Source organism: Numida meleagris, chromosome 2 (assembly GCF_002078875.1).
Source record: "Numida meleagris isolate 19003 breed g44 Domestic line chromosome 2, NumMel1.0, whole genome shotgun sequence".
NCBI classification, from domain to species: domain Eukaryota; kingdom Metazoa; phylum Chordata; class Aves; order Galliformes; family Numididae; genus Numida; species Numida meleagris.
The window spans coordinates 109,163,924-109,188,398 of record NC_034410.1 but is presented as its reverse complement, the minus strand read 5'-3'; the positions used below and the strand labels follow the sequence as shown (position 1 = coordinate 109,188,398).

Below are 24,475 nucleotides of genomic sequence, written 5' to 3'. Positions count from 1 at the left end.
AATAGCAACCTGCCAAAATCATTTTACAGAAGCTTGAACTGTTTACTGTTTCAAAGTAGAACTTATGAAATGTGGTAAAGAATTGCACTTGAAAACTTAAAAGATCCCTTCCAATCTCAATTTCTTAAGGCAAGTATCATAAAATTTTACTATGTCACCTAAAAAGGTGAAGATTCAAGGCACTGTTCTGTAAGGACCAGTAGCATGGCTCTGTGGTGGTCCGGCAGCCCCAACGCTGCAGGGAACCTCTCAACTCTCAAACTCCACAGCATGCACAGTAGCCACACAATGGTAATTTTACATCAAAAAAGGCACTAGATTTGTCCTCTCTCTGAGCCTAGCCTGCCCTGCTTGCCTGTATGCTGTCATACATACAGAATTTAACAGCATCTTAGGCTGATATGTACACGTGAGGAGAGTTATGCATAATGGATTTACCACATCTTTACATCCTGAATTGATCTCCATCACTGCTCCAGAAAAAGGGAAATATGCGGGCAGAATATTTTATCAAGAGTTTTTCAATCACTCTGTGTACGCTGCAGATGATATCATTAGCTATGGCATGGTAAGTGGCCTAATTCCTCTTAAAATATGCATTCATCTCTTATTAAACCTAATGAGTACTATCTGGGATCATCAAGATGACAGTGCATAGCATCTTCACCCATCTAAACTGTGCTCCCTTCACAAGCAGCAAAAATCATTGCTTCTGCTCTTTCAGAATCAGACTGATTTGTGAAATTATTGTCTGCAGATTTTCTTTCTTGCAGATGGATCTCATGACTGTATCATACAGCTACTCTAAATGCCACACTCCACTCCATGTGTTTGAAGCAGCAAGCACTAGCAGTCATAATGTCCATGATCTGTTGAGATAAAAAGCATCAAATATTTTCACTTGAACTTAGTAGGTATTTCTCCTCTTTTCATGTTTGTTTGGGATTTTTTCCACAGCTCTGGCTACGTTATCCTTTCTGCTCAGCTCCATTATTTTCAGAGATCATTGTTATTATACCATAATAATGATGATCCTTTTCTGAGCAATTTAATATGGTCAGTTTCCCTTTGGAATATGATATACTATCTTTGATCCCATAATTGGCTTTTCCTTCCATCAATGCCTATTGATGCAAAATGACCTTCAACGCAGAGACAGATAAGGAATCCATCACAAAGTATATATTCAATGAAATTCCCCTTTGTAAGTTGAGCAAATGTTTGCAAGAGGACACTATTAACCTCATTTCTATTCATGATTAAAATTTCATAATTAATTTACCCACATTTCTTCCTTCTGAACAGTTTTATGCAATACTCAGTACTTGAAATCTGAGCTGAGTTGGATGTGATTTGTTATATACTAAATAGCAGTGGTTTTCCATTCCGCTTTTGAAGAATAGTTCTCACAATCAAGAGGATGCCTTTGGAAAGCCACTGGGGATTTGAAGCTCTCAGAGGAAGTTAACTGATGAAAATGATTAGAAAATTTCATAATGTTTAAAACTTCTCCTTTTTGAATCACACAAGGCTTGTCCAAAGTCATCAGTCCTAGTGTAATTAAAGTTTTGTAAAATTTACTGTTTGGGTGCACACTTAAATTCTTTATTGTTTCTCTGTGAAAAAAAAGACAGAAGAAAACAAAAAATCTGTGCACAAATGATTCTAGTTATAAAGGATGTTGTCAAAGCACCCTAAATTCAGCTGAACAGTTTTCTGTCAGAAACTCCAGAAATCCTGCCATTGGTTGTCTGGAGCATCATCCCACATTGTGGAAAATACACAACATATTGCATTATGTGATCTAAAATTTTCTATCACTCTCATACTCATTAACTGAAAACACATTCCACATTCATTGTGTATTTATGAACAGTCCTCCTTGCAGAGCTTTGTGCTTACAGCACTGTCACTCATTTCATACTACATGTGCAAGTGCTTTGGAGAATAACTGAATAGTTTTAAGGATTCAAATCCCATGATCTGTCAGTCAGTGTAACTTTGCATTTTATGATTATTTGTATAATAGAAAGTGCACAGTACACCAGCACTCTCCAAAGGCATGCTCTGACGAGCTTGCTCTGTAAGTAACCAAGAACCACGCTGAGGACTGGGGAAAATAGGTATATCTATACTTCACAAATTTGTTCATTCCATTAGAGATCAACAATTGATTTCTGTCATCACTGAAACATCAAGGAAAGTAAAAATCTGGGTTTGTACTGTCAATTTACATATATTTTTCCAGTTATTTTTTGATATGTTTGTTCACTGGAGCTGGCAAGATTTCTTGCCATGCTATCTATCTTCAGTGCCAGAACACCCAAACAATTCAATAACATAGAAAAACTCACGTATTTCTCTATTAATTTATTATAACTACTGTGTTCTATTTTAATTTATTCTTATTTAAGCAGATCACCCACGCTACTGCTGCTACCTGAAGCCACCGAAACCCAACAACTGCACATACTACCATGCTGCTATTTTATCTCTTTTAACAAATTATTCTTTGCTCTTGCTACATGCAATTAAACTACACCTGTTCTTTCACAGGAGTTGGGATGAAATATTTTGGATCAAATATTCGTTCTGAATACGATACACATCTGTGCATACATTGGTATGAGAGCACCTGGAAAATCAGGAATTTACATGCCTTCCTGTCCTCTGCGTGCAGTAAATGAATCTCTGAGATCAAAATTATGCCTATTGTTTCAAAACAAGCATGAGCTGCTTATAGCACATAACCTGTTGTTCTTTTTACTGCACTAAGGACATTTGTCTAAGACCAGGATCCCGGGGAGGTTGAAAAGTTTGTTTACTGCTGCTTGTTGGAAAAATGAATTCACAGCTTGTCCTCCTGGTGATATCATGCTCTTGCCTCCCGCCTGCTGCTACAGTGGGAGAATATGAGCAAAGCTTCTGAAAGCCTTCGTAAGAACAAAGGAAAGGAGACTAAAACGAAACTGGATTTATTAGTTGAATCACCTAGAGAAGATATTTATGAAGAATACCTGGATACATCAGACCCGCTACTTTGACTTCCTTAGAATGCCACAAAAACTAGAACACACTGTAAGCAATGTGAAAAAGAGAAAATTTCACATCCAATAAACAATGCTCAAACAATATTAGCACTTCCATACAAAGCAACAAAATCAGGGCATAAATAGCTAAGGGAAATATACAGACACAACCCAAAGCCAATACAAAGTATGATGAAACATTTAGAAAGACATTAGATTGGACCTCCACCATGACAGATATGATGTTATGGTACCAAGAACAGTAGAGTAGCAGGGACCACCAGAACGGCACATAACAGTACCGTCTTCTCCTGGCACAGTATTCAGTCAGTGAAATTAGGTAATCATAACAAGCAGTACATGCCTTTTGGGAAATTACTGACAAGTTGAATGCAGCAGAGATCTGCTTTATGCAGTAATGCTTTCCAAAACTCATCCAGCTGGTGGGGTAGCTCCATAGATAGACTGCCTTTGTTGACCTTCAGTCTGTATCAATAGCTCGTGAAGCTCCTTTTGTTGTTCAGTGAATTTCTTGTTTTCTGATAAGCAATAGCTTTCCTGTCTTTAACAAGTGCTATTTATCTTTTCATTTACTCCCTGTAAAATTTCTAAATTGCTTTAGCTTGTTATTTAAATTCAAAAAAATCAGCCTGGATCTGCTCATTCCAAGGAAGCCTTCACAACATTTCCTAAGTGTAGTTTTGTCATTGTTTTCAGAATGCTTATTGCAGCCATAGAAAAGCATTTCTGAGCTTTATAAAACTGCTATGAATTGCAAGCTAGTTCTCTCATATGGCTAACTAGAAGCTATACTTCAGGCCAATGAACAGAATTTGCAGTGATGTAGCCTAGCAAGCCAGGACAGAATTTGAACATTAAAAAGATGCCTCATCTGAATGCTCTCAAAGCAGCAGGATTAACCCAGGGAACTACAGGCCAGTGAGCCTCACCTCTGTGCCTGGGAAGATCATGGAGCAGATCCTCCTACAAGCTATGTTAAGGCACATATGAGACAAAAAGGTGATCTGAGACAGCCAGCATAGCTCACCAAGGACAGATCTTCCCTGACCAATCTGGTGGCCTTCTATGATGGAATGATGGCATCAGTGGACAGGGGAAGTGTGACGGATGTCATCTTTCTTGACTTCTGCAAAGCTTTTGACAGGGTCCCTCACCACATCCTTCTCTCTAAATTGGAGAGGTATGGATTTGAAAGATGGACTGTTCAGTGGATTAAGAAATGATTGGCTGGACACAGCCAAAGGGCTGTGATAAATGGTTCTATGTCAGGGTGGAGGCTGGTCACGAGTGGTGTCCTCCAAGGCTCAGTCCTGGGATCGGTGCTCTTCAATGTCTTTATCAATGACATAGACGATGGAATCGAGTGCACCCTCAGCAAGTTTGCAGATGACACCAAGCTGAGCGGTGCAGTTGATACATTGGAAGGAAGGGAAGCCATCCAGAGGGACCTGGACAGGCTGGACAAGTGGGCCCACGAGAACGTAATGAGGTTCAACAAGGCCAAATGCAGGGTGCTGCACTTGGGCCAGGGCAATCCCAGGTATTTATACAACCTCGGGGAAGAAGTACTCGAAAGCAGCCCTGCGGAAAAGGACTTGGGGGTCCAGGTGGACGAGAAGCTGGACATGAGCCAGCAGTGTGCACTGGTGGCCTGCAGGGCCAACTATGTTCTGGGCTGCACTAAAAGAGGAGTGGCCAGCAGGGAGAGGGAGGTGATTGTCCCCCTCTATTCAGTTCTTGTGAGGCCCCATCTGGAGTACTGCATCCAGGCCTGGGGCCCCCAGCATAAGAATGATGCAGAGCTCTTGGAAAGAGTTCAGAGGAGGGCCACCAAGATGATCAGAGGGCTGGAGCACCTCTCCTATGAAGAAAGGTTGAGGGAACTGGGCTTGTTTAGCTTGGAGAAGAGAAGGCTCCAGGGAGACCTCACGGTGGGCTTCCAATACTTGAAGAGAATGTATAAACAGGAGGAGGAACAACTGTTTACATGGGTGGATAGCGATAGGACAAGGGGGAATGGTTATAAACTGAGACACGGGAGATTTAGGTTAGCTATTAGGAGGAAGTTTTTCACTCAGAGGGTGGTGACACGCTGGAACAGGTTGTCCAAGGAGGTTGTGGATGCCCCGTCCCTGAAGGCATTCAAGGCCAGACTGGATGTGGCTCTGGGCAGCCTGGTCTAGTGGTTGGCAACCCTGCACTTAGCAGAGGGGTTGAAACTAGATGATCTTTGAGGTCCTTTTCAACCCAGGCCATTCTAATGATTCTATGATGTGTGTGAGGTGTACAGGTAGTCAGGACTGTGTTAAGGTTGATTTTAATATTGGACATGTATATGCTGTCACCTCAGGGTTCATTGCACTTTGATATGCTATGATTATCCAGGAAAATCCACTGCCTGATGGCCTGAAAGACAGAGGCATCTGAGAGGAAAGTGGGGACTGTTTCATAGAGTCTGAAATGAAGGAAAGAAAAAGCAACTTATGTCCTCTGGGAATAATGCATCATGCTTCATTCTGAAATAATTGTGTATTGTTTTTGTATAAGCTGGAACTCAGGATTCTTTAGAGAATTAAGAAAACAGCAACACACAAGACAAGCTGGTGAATGCAATAAATTACATGAAAGGGACCATTTCTCTACCTGATAAATACTAAAAATTCAAAGAGAATACCGCAGCTGCCTGTAGTAGAACAAGTCCAGAAGCAGAAGATGACCTGAGATGTAAAGTTACATCATTCCATCTTTGGCAATATGTTATTTGTAGCAACCAAGCTAGCATTCCATAAATACATATCTCTGGGTTGTAGAGAAATGTCATTATAAATATAGTACTGTAGTAATATAGAAAGTTGTACTGTATAAATATAGTGTAGTACTGTATAAATGTATTATGACTTACAATGAATTCATCAGTTGCTCTGGGTAGAAAACATATATGTCCCGGGTCTTGTGGTGAAAGCAGCAGCTCATCACTTTTGCCCTTTGAGCCATAAATCACAAGGGTCCTTTTGCAATCCTGTGGCTCTGGGGAATCTCCATCTGTTTTCACCTGCACTCTCCACCGTTGTGCTAAACAACGTAGAAACAGTGAATTTTTAGTACCAATGGAAGAGAACAATGAAAGCCTTTGTTATTGTTACAACAAAGAATTTAAAGATAACCATTATAAATATAGGCAGGCATGCCTTCTCTTGAAGATAATTATAACTTAAATAAGACCTTACAAAAAAAAAAAAAAAAAAACAACAGTTGAAATGTGTATACAAGCAGAAAGTAATCCAAAAAAAGCAAGTAAATAAATCTTTGGGTAGGTTTTTGCATTCCTTAGGACAAAATAATTGTTTTAATTGCAGTAATTCATTTATAAAGTTTTGGTACTTTAAGTGTTCATAAGAAATTTTATGTGATTCATTTGCAAGATCTGCTGGCTAATACACAGCCACTCAAATAGTGAAAATTAAACCACTTTTATAACCTAATTGATCATGTTCAATGTGTTCATGTGTCAGATCAGATTATTCATTAGGGCTGAACTCAAAATCTAGGGAATTCCGAAGTGTTTTCACTGACATCAATTCATGGATGAGGCCTTTCAGACATTCTTCTTGATAGATTACATGTATTAATAGCAATGTTTGAAAGTCTAGAATGCAACTTAAACAGTAAATAGTTTTCTGTAGCTTCTAACTGGTTGACTGGAAATCTTGCCCTGAATTAAAAAAAAAATAAAAAATAAAAACAAAAGCACTTGATCCTGCATGGCAAAGGGAACTTAACAGGGGAAGGAAATCAAAACCCCATGTTTAGACTGTGACTAATACTGTGATAATAAGACAATTTGCCAATGAGATAATACAGAATTATTTCATGACTATGCATAAGCCTACATTGCAATGTGCTAACAAAATAACTCATAGAATAGTTTAGTTCTGAAATAAATTGTATGTATGTGATTCTCTTTCATAGAGCACTGTGTGTTGTTTTTTTTTTCATACCTTTTTTCTTCCTCCACCTATCTAGAGGTGAAGGTTGAGTGCAAACCTTCTCTGGTTTTCCTGACTTCAGATTTTTCCCTTGATTTTTACTTTGTCTTCTTTAGCTAAGGCTGCTTTCCCCCTTGGTATAGAAGCTTTTTTTCTCATTTCATCTGACTGCTTCCTGCTTCTTCTGAGCTCAGCTACAAACAGCAGGCAAATACACATCTCACAGTTAGTCTGCTGAGTAAAACAGTAGCTGAAAGGGTCCTTCCATCTGAACCCTTTTTTTGAGGTCAATTCCAGGAATGAGTCAGATGTAGTATTATAGAAGACAGACTTTGCCTAATGAGGAACGTTTGTTGTTTGATATATATGCCAGCTTTGAATTTTATCTCCTTGTGCCAGGTTGGCATGTGGTACCCTTCAGGGTGTCACACTTGGTGAAGTCAAGCATGGTTTGAGCTTCTGCTGTTCCTGAGCACTCTGTTTATGAGCAGATTCAATTTTTACAAAGACTCCCAACATAGCCCTGAACATCACATCCACTCCAACCATGTCTCATTTTGAAGGATTTCCCTGGAACTTGGCAGAAGGGAAATTAAGATAATTTTGCATTTATGTGTTTTGCAAGAGAGCTTTCTCCTTTCTTTTCTCTTCTGCTTTAGGAGAAAGCAAGCCCCAAGTGAAGAGAAAACAAGGACACATACCTTCATGTTTCCTGCTCCAAGAGGCAGCATGTATAGAGAAGGTATTTCAGGCAAGGTGATTTATTGTAACTAATATCCATGATTGTGTTCTTAATTATTATTTCAGAAGGAAGGCTAAGACACCAGTTGGGAGTTTTCCAGGAAATAAATCAGTAGTTAACAGATTTAAAACCTCTTAGCATCTGTGACTGCTTGTACTCCTACATTTACTTTGAGTGCTTCTACAGCTTGGTAACAGAGCTATCCCAGACTGACTACATTTTCCCAGGTCAGAAAATTCATTTAACCTGCTCATACCAGAGTAAGAAAAAAAGTTTTCTATACATTAGATTCTCTTAGATGGAGACTCATAAGGATGGCTACACCAGACAGGAGACTGATTGCAAACACCTACCAGGTTCAATGACTTCTATATCTCTTTCCAGGAAATACTGAACTCTTCAGTAACTTCTGAAAATAAGGTATCTGAGCATGTCATCTTCTGTACTTGGTATGCATGGTCACACAAAAAAGTTTTCCCTGATACCACTGAACTGCATTAGCTTCCTTTCAGATTGATTAGTTCTTCATTGTATTATTTTACTTTCAGCTTATGTGCAAATCCATAGTCATTTTATTTGAGACACCAGTATGATATTGCCAAAATGAGTAGTGGAGTGGAAACAGACTTCAGTGAAAGAAACTCCAAATTTTTCTTTTTTGAAATAATATGAGCAAAGGTCTCATTTCATATTACATAGATGTATCCAGAGATACATTAGAAGCATTTGTTGACTTTAAAAAATGAAATGGGATCAATCATAATATCTTTCCAGAAATCCTTTTAACCACTAGTTTGGATCCTGAAAAATGCTTTCAGTAAAATTGTGAAAACCAAACCTGCAGTGACTTCTGCACATAGCAAACTGAGCAAGGTAAAATATAAAGACAACATTTTATTATTTATATTTGTACATCTACAGATGTACAAATGTTGCTATTTGATATGTGCTTTCTATGTCTCATCAGAATCCAGCAGTATTCACTGGGCTCTGGAATAAATGCTTTATTAAAGCTGGTATAACAGGAGCCTGGGTGAAAAAGAACTGCTCAGCAGTGACAACTTTCAAACTCTCTTCCTTGACTGGGTAGTTATTAGCTTATTAACCTTTTTCAAAGAGAATGAGATTTCTGACCTTCAGACTGACTTATTAAGTCTTTGATTTTGTAACCTTTGCTTTAGACCTGACCTAAGCATATTGATCATTTTTCTGGAAATCACCAAACAACACTAGATTGTGACAATCAATTTTTTTTTGTGTGACTTTGCTTGAAACCCACTTGCAGAGGGCAGCTTATATACTGTATGACCACATGAATGCATAAAACACCTGGCTCCCGAACATTAACATTGCTATTTGCCTCCTATTTAGGAAATATATTTTATATGGAAAGTTTGCACTTCCACTGTGAGTGGCACTGCTTATCACTGCTATATTCTCTGTGATTTGAGGTCATCAGTGCTGCAGATGTTGGGAGAATTTGAGGCAATTGCTTTCTCTTCTAAGATCATGCATCTCTGGAATTTTCTCAGATCGGCACTAGTACTGTACACAGAGAACTGAATACAAGACAACTCTTCAAACCTCTCATGTTTGTTATCCTCCTAAAAACCTCATTCTTTTCACTCTCAATACCTATGATATCACCATTAAGAAGAAACAATTTAAAAGTAAAGCATCCTGAGATCAGCCTTGCTCATCATCTCTTTGACATAAGGCATAAGTAGCACAGTCTTTCATTTATCTCAGTTCCTCACTGGAATGAGCTCCTAGGTAAAGAAAAATGACTAAAAAGAAACTCAAGCTATGCTGATGCATAGCTAATTGGCAGAAGACTCTCTAAAAATGTTCTTCTTCTTTGTATCTTCATTATACAGAACCTCTGATTTCATTCTAATAAACTAGCACACATCCTGTAGGTCCTCCCGGACATCTTAACAGTGTGACATTTCCCAAGCTAATTAAGAATAACCTCCTCATAATCAATATATTGTGTCTTATTGTTGCTAACATGCAGAAGCTCTCAGCAGTCTTCTCATCTCTGTCTGCTTGTTGTAAAAAACAAAGATGTGCTGGAAAAAAACTTAAATTCATCCTAAAATATAGTCTATTTTATGAACATAAGGTGAAATAGATATTACGGCTGCATTTCAGAAATGTGTGTTGAGTAGAATGTAGAATCCAATTCCAAATTGTCTTGTGACAATCAAATCTCTCTGTGGGAAAATCTTTATTTACCTGAGTTAATCAGTCTCCTTTTGTAAAAGTTATCTTGCCATGGAACAATGAAAATGTTGGATAAACTGTTTGATCGAATGTAAATGATTATAGTTTCACTGAAGCTGTAATTAGATGGAGAGATCAGCACTCATGATACAGAAGGCAAGCCACTGTTTTCAGAGCTAAATGTAAACATTACTTTGTTTACTCTAGTTTCTCCCATACTCAGACACAGTTATATAGAATATGCATTTACAGTTAAATGTTAATAAAGAAATTTGTATTCTGTTTCTTTTTTCTGGTTAGAGAGAAACACAGAGATTGTATTTCACAGTCTGAACGCTTGGGAGGTCTTAACACATTACAGTGATGGGACTGTCTTTGAAGGTATACAGACAGACAACTGAGTGGGTAGTTTTTATTAAAATCTACATACTAGTCCAAGCAGATTTGGTCAAATTCTTATTTCTTCACTCAAACTTTTGGAGTTTAGTATTGTTTATTAATGGCTACTTTGAGAATACCCTGATCAACTTTGACATGAAAATGCTTCCACAGTCACTTCACAACACATTTTTCAACAAGCTCATGTTTGCTAGCGGACCCCTACATATGTTTCAAATGACAGTGACATTGGGATATACAAAAATAATGCTAGACTCTTTTCTCAGAGAAGTTCCTGGCTGATTTCAGGACAGAATAGCAGAAATGTGAAGAAAACCAGAAATGGTTCATGAGCAGCATATTTTCCTCGATGACTTATAAAGAGTTTATCAGTGCTGCAGATCACTGTTAGCCAGTTTGTATTCTTTTTCTCTCACAGCTGATATTTTACTTATATGATGAGGTCTTTTGCTCATATATTTGCCACTTTACTGATTTGGAGTTTAAATTCAAATAGCAAAGACAATGGTGTAGAAAACAATACTTACCTTTAAGGAATGCCTTCTCTGGATTGCCAACTTCTAAAATATTAGAAAAAAATGATGTGAACAAGCTTAATTATCACTGTTCTTCATATGTTATGATTATATTCAAAAATAATCTTCAGTAATAACTAAGCAGTAAATAACACTGTGTTGTTATAACACAAAAGTAATCTGTAACAAAATACTCACTTTTGGCAGTTAGTTCTATCACAGATTTCCCATCATCTTGGTATTCATCTAACCATCTTTCATTGCATAAACAAAAAAAATGAGATTAATAACAATTACCAGTATTGATAATTAACAGCAAGTAATCAGACAATTACCTTCTCTCCCTTTTCATTTTTATCAAATTATGCCTTTAAAATACCTCATAAGCCTAATTTTCTTGTATACCTTCATTAGAGTTAACATTATTTGAATTGGGATAATCTACCTTACTCTGCTCCCAGCAAAGAACTGGAAATTTCATGATAGTTTGATGAAGCAGTATAGCACCTCAGATGAAATACACTGTATGAAATATTAAGTATTTTCAGGATCAGATATTCAGCTGTACATTCAAGTACCACTTGCAGTGGTCAGTTAGATTCGTTGTACTTAAAATGATATATAAAACCTGCAGGTCTGGAAGTTTATAAAACTTCTATAGATATGCAGCAATGAACTGAATTTCTCTTTTAACTTTCCTTTTCTTTGATATGGATGAATTTAAGGAGCTGTCCTGTAACATTATTTATCTGCAAAACCTCATCCATACTCCTTCAGTTGTCACTCTTACTCATATAATACACTTTGCAGCCATTAACAGACTTATTTTTTAAAATAAAAAATATGTGCTCATTATTACTTTCTATTCTATTGGGTCCATATTGATGTGGCCTTTGTTTAAACCCAAAGATCCACAATGTATTTCACTTCTTGTATTTAACAAACTATGTGAATAAATCTGCAATGCATGAAGTCTAGACTTCACTGTATTTCAACTATGGTTGCAATAAATACCTCAATTAACTTTTGTGAACTCTTTCCACATTCACTCCCAAGAAGAAAAAAAAAGACCACTAGCATTTTCTAAAAGTAGAAAGCAAGTTTTGACACTTTGGCAGCACACTTACACAGCACAATGACAGTCCTTTAGTTCTATATTTAATATCTTTAACTTCTTTTTCCTAAGAACTTAATGATTTCCTTTGACATGGCAGTTTTATAGAGATCTGATGTGTTCATTAAGTGTCCCTTTCTTAAGAGAAGTCCTACAAAATCTCCCTGACATTAAGGAAACAATTGCCACATTTGACTTTTCTTCGAACAGCCGTCTTCAATGTATACCAAAAAGAAAACCTATGACAAGAACCTGATCATCAGAATAATACTCGACAGGAGTAAATGGTTATTAGCTAATAATTTCTAGGAACTTTGCAAACAGAAACTGTTGCTTTTTGGTATTATTCTGTAAACAGGAAGTATTCCTGAAGAGCCATCTGTATTGAACTGCTGAAGACTTTCACAACTATACTGCACAATTCCCAAAATAACATGGAAATCATTTCAGCCGTGTAGCCTAAACTCACAAGTTCTGGAAACCACATACACCAGAAACAGCTTGTTCTAAATTATAATTCTTCACATGATTTCTGTTGTATTAAATATACAAATACAGAGGTAACCCATACAAATTCTTTTTTATACTGGTCTATTTTATATTTTTTTTCTATTTTAGTCATGTGATTCAGTACACTGACAGCAAAGAGTTCAGGTTGCAGTTGCCTTGGGTAATAAAATATTTAGAAGAACAGGCTATTTAGTAATTATTAGAACTGAGAGTCAGGCATTTTCCAGACTTGCCCATGACAGCAAAATTCTAGACCTAGTAATACAGAGAAATAGAGATTTAGTAAATGAAAGGAAATATTTTAGCTCTTCTCTAGGAGGAAAGTTAAAGGCTTTCTAAAGATCTGTGGTATGCTTATAAGGTTTTAAGGGAGATGCACTGACCAAAATCAATACATCTAGATCTTTTCACATAATAGTTTTTATAAAGCTGAGAACTGAAACCTTAGTTATTTTCATGTGGTCTCTGTATAATTGAGATAAAGGAAATATTAATGCACCTTTTCACCTGTTTGGGGTGCATTCTCCTTTCCATATCAATCCAGCAAACTTTGGCTTCACCAGCAAAATTTTGCATCCCTAGTCCTTTGAGGAACTCCAAGTCATTACTCATATATCTAGGTTGTGTGCACATGCCTGTTCTGAAGAATTTTTCCCCAGGCTGCCAAGAATATAATGAACTAATTCTGTTTTGCCATGAATAACATACCTGTTACAAGGAAATACAACCTCTTTTCCTTCCTTTCCTTCTTTATAGTTAATGACAATCTTCTCCAAGAACCATCCATTGCCTGTGTTGAAATGACAAAGGTTTATCATCTAAAATAACGTACTTGTTTAAATAATAATGATAATAATAAAGAAAAAAAAAAGGCCAAGATGATATTTCTCATCCGAAAAATAGTTCCCATTAGGACAGAGTTCAACTAAATTGATAAATTAACACAATGAAAGCTCCATCATTCTCTGTCTCTTGCAAGAACTACTGTGTTAACTCTTTTTCATCTTGCTCTGTTGTAATTTTAAGGAGGTAGGATTTTTTTTTTACTTGGAGATAAGCATATGAATACATCTGTGAACTGCCAACACCATTCACATCCCAGCCAGATCTTTTTATTCCTTGTGATCAGGTACAAGGATCTTAGGACAAATCTGCTTATGCAGTTATATGAAATCTGTGTGAACACTAGATTATTTGGTCCTTTGTGAGTGAAGTTATTCTACATAACAGTATTAATTAAAAGATCATTCGTATCTACTGTTCCCATTTGCATGTGTTCTTGCTTAGCTTCTGAAAATTGTATGCTTTAGCTTTTACAGTATATGTTCATTTGCATAAACTACAAAGTCAAAATATACATAAGTCTGCATGAACATTCAATTAACAATTCTGATATAAACAAACATGTTAAAAGCAAACAGAAGGTGTTCCACTGAGTATGTGGCAAGCCTCCTCAAAAAGCTTTTCAAATTTCCATTTTAAAAGTCTATATTTCAAGGGCATACTTTTGTTTATTTTAGTCTGCTGTAAAGAAAGAGCCTTCTTTACAGAACTATTTTTTTTTTTTTAATATGAAATATCATAATCTTTATTGAAGTCTCTTTTTGCCCTCCTGCCCAAGGAAATAGAATGAAGAAATTTCTTTTGATCTTGCAGCAGCAACATTTTAAATTTATATAGTATTTAAATTACAAAGCATCTAAGCACTTCATAGTCTCCCCATCTAATTTAACCACCTTCTACTTGAAACTTCGTGGTAGGTCAAAAAGGTCACTTTTACCAGCAAAGCTACATAAGTTTTAACACACTTTAAGGTTCTATAAAAACTGTAAATATTAGTAATCTAAATAGAGAAAAGCAAAACAAAACAGACATCCCTAGGCTATTTTTCAAGTAATAAATACATTCACCAGCATAAGAGTGATTGAGGTATGACTGCTACTGGCCTACTACATTGATAGGAAAAATTGTTTAAGAACTTGATTTTACCAAAGAAATAGCATTTCCCAAAATTAATAGACAGAGCATTATTCCAGTCTTAGTTTTGTTTGCTTGCTTGTTTGTTTTCTTTTTCACAGAGCTTTATCTCTGCCAAATAGAGAAAAAAAATAGGACTGGCAAGCAAAGTGTTTATAATTTTCATTGATAAAAAGCACATTAGTGAACACAGAAAAACTGCCCAAGAAAATTATTAATAATCTTGTTATTCTATCAGTTTTCCCTTTCTTTTCCATATTCTGTTGCACTGACTTTTGAATCTACAGTGTACGTGTGTAGAATCATATAGTGTTGGCTTGTCTTCAAGATCATCAATATACATGATTCTATGACTCCGTGATTCTATGTGATCAAAGGCTCATTTCTTCTCACAGGAACACAGAAGAAGAATTTCACATAATGGAATACAAGTACTTATTCTGACATGGTTCCTCACAGGACTGTTTCAGGAGAACTGTCAGTCTCAGTTTCCTGGTCTGAAACCCATCCAATGAGTCAGTGGGAGAGGGTCAGCTGCTCGGAGCACCTTTTAGACTGACAGGCACTTCTGCCTCCAGAGGTACTGGAGTTATCAAGGGACTCCAAGAAAAGAGCCCATCCCATGTGCATGTGTGTGTGGAGGTCTCAGCAGCAGCAAATGGATTCACACAACAGGTCACAGGAGTCCATGTAGTATCACTAAATGAAGGAGCGAGCGCTTGTAGTTCAGGGTGTGTTATCTAGCAAGCATCAAGACTAGGTGAAGTGGCCTGGAGACCAGGGATGTGAATTGATGATCTTCTGGGAACCAGGAGGTCTGTGCCAACTGACAGCAAGACTGTTGAGTGTAAGGGATTGCCTGAGAGATGTGTGTGTGTGCCTACATGTGTTTCTATTTACTGGAGGGATTCAGAGTCTGTGGATCTAGAGAGGTGTCTGTGTGTGCTTGGAGATCTGGATCTGTACCTGCAGCTGGATTGGGTGTGTGGACCTCAGGGTCTGGCTGGCCCAGATGCCAGCAGCTGAGGAGAGTGAGGATGCAGAGCCATTACTGGGCAGAATGAGTGTCTAAGACCAGCTACTAGGTGCCTCATATAACCATACTGTATATGTGTATATATTTTCCATTTACAGACCACCATTCTGATCAGTTGGAGAGGGGAATAGGCTGAGACCATTTATCCTGTTTATGCCTGCGTGAGTGCTGAGTTTCTGTCTGCACTAATGGGGCTGGCCATTGCAAAATTAACTGAGACTTGCTAATAACAGGACAGTGGTAACAACTGCCACATCCATGCTGTTCTTTTTGATAATTTCCAATAACCATACTGTTATTTCCAATAACCATACAGTTATGGCATAATCCAATAATCATACTAGTGACTGGTATAGTTCTCCTGCAAAGCCGTTTTCAAATACTGTTTTCACTGTGTCTGCACTGCTCACAACTTGTCATACGTCTCACATGGTACTGCCTGCGTCATACCATTATTTGTTAGCATATTGAAGCAAAACAGCATATTTTGGGAGGGAGGGATATTTTGGTCAGAAGCAAACAGCTGTCTTATTCATGCTGTGCCTTCCTGTCTGCATCCAGGTCTGGAAAGTCCCTAGAAGTCAGCCATCTTCATCCCATGGAAAGGGTAAGTGCATGGAGCAGAACTGCAGTTCCCCTTCATGATTCAGGTGCATGGCACATTTGGAGACTGCAAGCTCCCTCTACCATCCTCCTATACCTCAACCAGAGCTCAGATGTTCCCACATACTGGCCTGGCCAAGATTCTCAAGCAAACAGATAGGGCACTTTGAAACAGATAAAAAAGAAGAAAGGCACTAATTGTACAAATGTGCAGGAATGTATGGAAGGACATGGATCTTTCAGCAGATAAGACATCATTTAGTGACTCACACCTGGCCACCACCAGAACCCTGCTGTCTAACACAAAATTCCTTGTATTTGTTCAGTCATTGTAGTTAGAGATTTATGCCTTGTAGTCTAGGAGCCTTTCAGCAGAGTTGACAGAAAGGACGCTGCATTGTAGAAGGTTCCAAACACTCTTAACACTGAGAAAGCTAAGACTAGTCTCCCAAAGGCACATAAACCAGATGATTACAAGAGCATTTGCCAGTCATGAAAAGAAACCTGCAAAAAATGATTGTGACTCTGATCCTAAACCTTGCAGATGTGACTCTCTCCCCTACCTTAAAGAAAGCATATATTTTGTGATCCTTCCAGGATAGTTCTCAAATTAAGACTAAAGACCTTCTGCCCTATCACTCGGGCAGGTGATATGATTAGAACAATGGATAGCCCCATCTCTAAAGGAACACGTTCCTTTTCTCACCCCCAAATGACTGTTTCTGTAGATGGCCTGTCTCCTGAATTACCAGTTTTCTAGTTTTCATCCCTTGCCTTACCCCACTTCCAGTCAGCTCAGGCTTGTTTCAGGTTAGTCTGGGACAGAGATCAAAAGCAACTTGTGAGATCTGTCTGTACTGAGTACAATCAACAATTTTAATTACCTAGGTAAAAATGTTATCAAACAGGGAATTCAATCCATGTTCCTGTTTAGACGATTCTCCAATAAGAGAGATTTTGAAATCCATTTGAAATATAGATTTGTAATACTGATCCTGTGATATAGCTGTGCTCCCTATTATGGGACAAGTGAGGGAAGAGATGGAGAATATACTATGTGTACTAGGGAACAGAGTGAAGGTAGACTCTACCACACTGCCTTCTCAGTTATGTACCGGCTTTCAAGGATATGGAACTCTCAGGTGCAATCATCCGCATTGCTGAAACTCTAGAGAATTACAAATATTTGAGAATCAGATTTACACTCTATACCAAGGCCAAACACTAAGGCTACTTCTATAACAGTCACAAGTCTCAGTGCCTTGGACAGCACAGTCATCATACTGGCCATTGCTTGAGGTCATTTCAGAAGAGAGTGAAGGTCTTTTCCTGATCTAGTATCAAATGTAGCCTTGAGCAGCTTTAAAAACATTTCTGTCTATTTAAAAGGGGGGAATGGTTTTAAGGGGGAATGGTTTTAAACTAAGACACAGGAGATTTAGGTTAGCTATTCGGAGGAAGTTTTTCACTCAGAGGGTGGTGACACGCTGGAACAGGTTGCCCAAGGAGGTTGTGGATGCCCGGTCCCTGGAGGCATTCAAGGCCAGGCTGGATGTGGCTCTGGACAGCCTGGTCTAGTGGTTGGCAACCCTGTACTTAGCAGAGGGGTTGAAACTAGATGATTCTCTGAGACCCTTTTCAACCCAGGCCATTCTATGATTCTATGAAAAGTGTCTCTTCATAGCTACTAACCTGCAAACACATTTGCAGTGTTTATGTCTTCAGTGCTTTTAAATACCAGCCTTCTCTTAAATTACATCATTCCAGATATGTGCAACTCAAGGGCCTGTATCAAAAATTATTCTCTGTGCAAAATTTTCTCCTTTTTTTCTGAAAACACTACAAGGTGAATGCTATGCCACGTACTGGAGCAAATCCACATTGACTTGCACAGATTAAATTAATGAAATCTTCTGTTGCTCAAAGCAGCAAAGAAATAAGGCTATAGCTATTCAAAATTTGATTGGTAGTAAAGTAGATGTTGAACATCTTTATTTCTATTCCATTTGGTCTTTACTCTGTCTAATGAAAGATTATTTTACTTTTGTGAGCAACATTGTCATGAATTTTTTATATGCAAATGAATAGTGTTCTGCTATAAATAAACTTAGATAACCGTGAGGATTATTTGACGTTAAATCCATTTCCTCTTTACTGACCATTGCCACTGTTTTTCACCATCCCATCACCGTGATTGCTCTGCAGGAAGACTTTTTATCACTGTAAGACCTTCTGTCCCATTTTGAATGAAGGATGCAATATAAATAACATGCATTATGTTTAAAAAGGACTTGAAAAGAGATTGGTCTCTAGGAAGTTAAATCCTACCTGGACCAGCTCCATCATGGCTAATCAGAACTTTCTCCAAGTCTCCAAGTGAGACAGCCTTTATGAAGAAAATATCCATCTGTGGAAACATACAAGGAAAATAAAAAACATCATAACCACAACTATCATTTTAAGAATTTGGTTATTTTTTTTTCCTTTTGCAGAATAAAAATGGGTTTCTTATATTGGTCTTGGGCAGACAGGGCCAAGGTAAGAAAATTTTCCAAGGTGAATAACACCTTAAAAAATATTCCACAGAACAGCACTTGATTCCTTTGGCATGACACAATGATTAAATGCAAAAATGTTTTGGTCATCTTTATCTAACATTTTCTAGCCATTTCTGCCTCACCAAGACTGGAAAAATTCTTGGAATAAGGATTTAGAGCTTGATTCTAAAATTCATAATGATCTGTTCAGGAGAACAAAAATGGTATTTTTACTATTTTATCTGTATGTCTAATATAAATAATCAGCACTACACAAATTCTACTATCCAGTGTTTTCAGAAAATAATTATTCCAAAATCAACGGATAAATATTATTCATATTATGTAATTCTGTATGTAACTGAATAAAGAAAATCTAAGAGAAAGCAGCAAGCTACTTGTATTAAAATAAGTAAAAAGATGTTTTCTATTTACTTATTTCTTGTATGTGTTTCTTCAACATATGTTTGCAAGCCATAATCTACTCTTATTGATCAGAAGTAGCATTGATTTTACTTCACCTGTCCATGTTGAAACTTTACATTATTGTTCTTAGATCTATGGAGCTTCCTTTTGCCAGCATCTCCTCTTGTCCCAGTAAGATTGATATAAACATTAAAATCTGTTTCAGCACCAAGTTTAGCACCTGTGTGTACATGGATCTCATACACAAGCACTAGAAGAAGAAAAAGCTTGAAATTATCCTTATAGTTTATACAAGATTCAAAAGCTTTCTCATCAAAATTTGGCCAGAAGACCGCAAGTTTGGAATTAGTAACAGCTATCCATATGTCTGTCCCCTGTAGGTTCAAACCTCAAAATTCTCCCCACAAAAAAAAACCTGAAAATACTAAACTGCATTTATGCTGAGTATAGCAGTCCATCTGCTCAAAGAATCTATCTAGTAAAAGTTCCCTTGTGCTCCATTTTCTTCTCTCGCTCTGTGCTGCATATTCATGATTTCAGGATGTAATTTGCAAAATCATTCTTGTCAAGTTATCTGGAGACCATATAACTGTTTCTTAGGCACAGTCTCAGACAATAGTTATATTTCACTGGTACCAAGACATTGTCAACCTCCAGATTTTTGCAAAACAGAATTTTGTGATGGGTTACCTTAATATGATTTTATAACAAGAATAGTAATCATGAACATCATAATTTTAGATTTTCACCTCACATACAACAGTGGACAAGAACATGAACGGGTTTCCTCATCTGTTATAAAAAGTGGACACCCAACCTGCTTTTGAATGTTTCATCATTTACCACTAGTGTATACTAACTCTTTTAAAGAAAGTTCTCAATTAAAATATATTTGCAACTTTTTAATGTCTCTTGTTCTAGTCTAGAAAAAAGTCTTACACATGAAAAACATACATCTTCAAAGAATTAAGGAATATAATTCAGAGTTACTATCTTAATGTATTTTTCACCACAGTCATATCACTGTTTACCAGATATGCATCCTTATACTAAAAATAACTCATTGTAATAATTACATACTACTATATTTCATTGCATTTTTTCTCATTTGACTTACAAAAAGAAGTTCCTATTTACATTTTAATGGCAATTTTGCAATACAGTGTTTCTGTTCTAATCACAGCTAGTCACTTCTGCTTCTATCTAGTAGATCATAGAGGAGATTACTGTTTCAGTAATGCAAAATTTTAATAGCTCTTTGGAAAAAAGAAAGGTAGCGACAGTCCTAACACTACTTTTAAGAAGGAAGTAGGTTGAAAACAGAAAATCCTTGATACTGGAAAAAATCCTACAAAATAATTAAGTTGTATTACTCTTGAACTACCAAATAGTTCGTAGAATCTTGCATTTCTATAAATTTTTCATTCACCGGACCCCAAGGCAACTTATAAGACTTAAACATCATACCACTAAACAAGTAATTTCTGATTCCCAGCAGAGGCAGTAAAATATGGCAAATACTGAAGGGCAGAAAATAACCCCAGATGTATTCAAAAGTAGGTAGGAAATGTTGATGGACAGATTATATGCTTAAGCAAATTAGAAAACTGTTAATTCATACAAAATAATCCTGAACCAGGAAGGACACCACCTCCAACTCAATGTCACTATTACAACAACTGTGACCCAAAATTGAGTAATTTTATTATTTTCTACACTTCCAAACATTCATTGCAGCTCCCACATCCCTGCATTACTGTATCACCATATAGCTTGAGATATGAACGATCTCAATAATACATGTTTTCAAAAATATAGTAGAGCCTTCCAAAAACTAGTCTTAAGATGTCTAACTGAACAAATCATGTTAAAAAAAATGGGAGGTATGGCTGGCAAGTAACAAAAAGAAATGGATCTGTTAATTTGCACAGTTAAGCTACATATTCAAATGTTATTTTATATCATAGAGTTATAGACTCATAAAACTACAGAATATCTCAGTTTTGAAGGGACTCACAAGGATCAATGAGTTCAACTCCTGGCTCCACATAGAATCACATAAAAATCAAACCCTATATGCAAAAGCATTGTCCAAATGCCCCTTGAACTCTGCCAGCTCAGTGATGTGACCACTGCCCTGGGCAGCCTGTTCCATGCCCACCACCTTTCCCTAACCCCCAGCTGCCCCTCCCCTGACACAGCTCCATGCCGTTCCCTCGGGCCCTCTCACTGTCCCCAGAGAGCAGAGCTCAGCGCTGCCTCTCTGCTCCTTGTGAGGATCTGCAGCTGCCATGAAGATTCCCCTCAGCTCCTCTGCTCTGGGCTGAGTGCACCAAGCGACCTCAGCTGCCACTCACGCACCTCAACCCCTAAACCCTTCTCCATCTTCACAGCCCTCCTTTGGAGGCTCTTTAACAGCTTTATGCCCTTCTTATGTTGAGGTGCCTGAATCAACACACAGTGCTCAAGGTGATGCCAACTACTCATAACACTTTATCATTACTTTTGCTGTATTCATGCTGCATATAGTTAAACAACAGGATAATACTAGACAAGTAAGACACTGTTCAAAGGACAGAGGACAATGGGTGACAATATGCAATGAAAGGAAACATTCCAGAAAGCAAAGAGTCACACTGAACATGAACGGGACAAAGTCTTTCAGGGAGTGGGGAAGGAGGGAGATCACATTTCCAAATGTGAACCTAAAGAGTATATTCAGTATTGCCATCCATTTTAATAACAGAGCTAGACTACCTGTGGAGGAAGGCACTATGGATCAACATGAAGTCTCCTTCATGCTTTTTCATTCTTACACTGTCATTCTGAAAAACGAAAATATCAGTGGGAGCTAAGGAAAGGGCTTAGCTAAGGAAAGATTGACTATGCCATAACTGTTTATACACAAAGGCTGGTATTTGTATTATTTACACCTACAAGTAATTCCCATGATCAAAACTGTAAAACTTCCATGACGGTAACTACTACTTAAAGCATAGTCAAGGCTATTTTAAGAAACTCCTTAACAATAAATGACTACTAGAAGAGAATACAAATGAATTTTTTCCCTTCAGGAGGGACACCAAACCAAATGGATTAAGTACAGGAAACACCAGAACAGAAGAGACAATTATAACACAACACAAAGATGTTAAGAGCTAAATAAATGACAGATCCTTTTGTAGCTCTGTGCTTCTCTTTGGTAACCAGAGAGATTATAACGATCTAATCAAGTACTTTCTATTGCCACAAGCCTAAATAATTCAGTCTGAAGTAGAAAACATGTACATATTGAAATGTAAAGAACTGAAAAATATTTTCCATTTTCCTTGCATCTATACATCTCTCACCATCTGGAGAACGTTAGATCTGGCATTTATTTAGGCTACACAATCTGCATTATTTAGAAAAGAACCTCTTAACAAAAAGACCAGATTATACTTTGATTTTTTATAATATTATATAATATAATTTTTAATACTCTATGAATCAGGCTGCTGTGTTAGGATAATAAATGGAATGCTTAGCTTGCTTGTATGTTACAACACATTTTATAGGAAACTTGCAGTTAAAAAAAATAAAAGGCAAGGAAAATAGTCTCCAAAAATGTCCTGTACGTGCCACTACAGAAAACTGTTTGGTCATAAGATAAGCATTCACTAAATAGATTGCATAGGTTAAATATTTTCTCTGGAAATGGAAACCTAGGTACAGTGTAACTCGACCAGATGCAATTTTTTCAAACTGTCAAGTAGTTCCTCTACATTGCAGAACAGCCACAAAAGATGCTAGTGTTAATGGCTGCTGAGCTGGGGATTGCTTAAATATAATGACAATATATGCCACTATATAACAGATAAGGCAAGGTGTACCAGCTGTTTGATGAACACTTGAGACAGATACAACCAAGTCTGGAGAACAAACGTATCAGCTGAATACACTGCTGAGATAGCAAGACTCACCATACCTGAAATTTGCTTGTTTGTAGTTTGCTGTTCATTATTTGCTGCATGTGTATAGTAAAACAAGAAGACCTTAGAAAATATGTTCAGCCTATGTATCTGGTTTCATTTCCTTTGAGAAACTGATCTACTCTAAGGCCCCCACTGTTGCAACATCTGAAATAGAGACATGGTTCACAGCAGTAGGAAAAAGCAATCACACAACTTTGAGAATTACAGCTCTATGGCCTGATCCTCTCCTCTGCAGCAGCATTTTTGTTTTACTACATGCTACTGATTTAATGAAATTACATCAACAGAAAACTGAGATGGAAAAAAAAAAAACAGGGAAAAAATGATAGAAAAAAATAGGCCAAAAAGAAACTAAAAAATTGAAAAATATAAAGACAACTATTGAACAGAAGTCATGAAATACTATTTCAGCATTCAGAGGGACCTGTTAGACTCACATTTAGGCAGCTTTGTCTAATGTGGGGCACATCAGAGTGACACAACAATCATCTTGAAAAATGCAATAACTTTGATAAAGGATATAAGAGGATTAATTAATGCAGAATGGCTGGAAGAAATCTCAGGTAGCACTCACTAGAAAATAAAACAAATTTTTGGAAGGTAAGAGATTGAGATTTGCAAGTTCTTAAAAGGGTAGATTAAGATAAGCTGAATAATCAAACGGAAAACTCTGAGACAGGGATGCATATATGAAAATGTTGAAAGAAGAGAGAGAAAATGTTTTCAGGCAGAGGTGGTGAGCTTCTAAACAGCTGTATGAAGGACAGACACCAAATCAATATAATGACTATGCTTAAAAATTGCAAAGGTGCTTAATACCAAAAGGAGTACAATTGTCACTGAGCAGTCAGTGTTTAAGTATCAAACCTGTACTGGCTCAGTCTGTAAAAATACACTACTGCTACTGCTTAAGATATTATCTTTAGACTTCTGGTGTTTTGTTACGACCCAACTCCAGCTTCTGGCTTCTACTGATAACATGAAAACATGAACTACCTGGACAAAATTGAGAGAGAAAGGAAGTTCTGTTTCTCTGGTCATGAAGAAAATGAGAACTAAGGGCATAAAAAGACAACAAAATGCAAATTAAAGAACCCTTTCTATCAGACTTCTAATTTTGGGCACCTGAATCAGGGTTTCCAGCACAGAAGATAAGTTATATTCCTAATCATTCACCAATGGCAAGAGTTAGTTTGACCTCTACCTGCAAGCACAAGAATGTATCTCTCATTTCCTTCTGAAGAAGTAATGTACAAAATTCAGTCACAAGCAGCAAAATTTACTCTGCATTAAAGACTAAATAAATATTTTTTATGTTTTGAGAGGAGAAAATAATAATCATAATAGGGTTGAAGAAGAATTTATCAGTGAGAATAACAG

At 37.2% G+C, this 24,475-nt stretch overlaps 1 protein-coding gene across 8 annotated transcripts in view; it reads right to left on the bottom strand.

Moving 5' to 3' along the window:
- The window catches only part of LOC110394957 (lipoxygenase homology domain-containing protein 1), a 207,494-nt gene that overhangs the window by 77,460 nt on the left and 105,559 nt on the right, over window positions 1-24,475 (bottom strand). For 7 of the 8 annotated variants that reach the window (XM_021389041.1, XM_021389040.1, XM_021389039.1 and 4 more), the window contains 6 exons: window positions 19,217-19,371; window positions 18,487-18,565; window positions 13,251-13,332; window positions 11,117-11,172; window positions 10,931-10,963; window positions 5,953-6,122 (listed from right to left, as the gene is read on the bottom strand). In XM_021389041.1, coding sequence (XP_021244716.1) covers window positions 5,953-6,122; window positions 10,931-10,963; window positions 11,117-11,172; window positions 13,251-13,332; window positions 18,487-18,565; window positions 19,217-19,371 — 575 coding nt within the window. The remainder of the gene's footprint in view (window positions 1-5,952; window positions 6,123-10,930; window positions 10,964-11,116; window positions 11,173-13,250; window positions 13,333-18,486; window positions 18,566-19,216; window positions 19,372-24,475) is intronic. The other variant, XM_021389036.1, reaches the window with a different exon arrangement.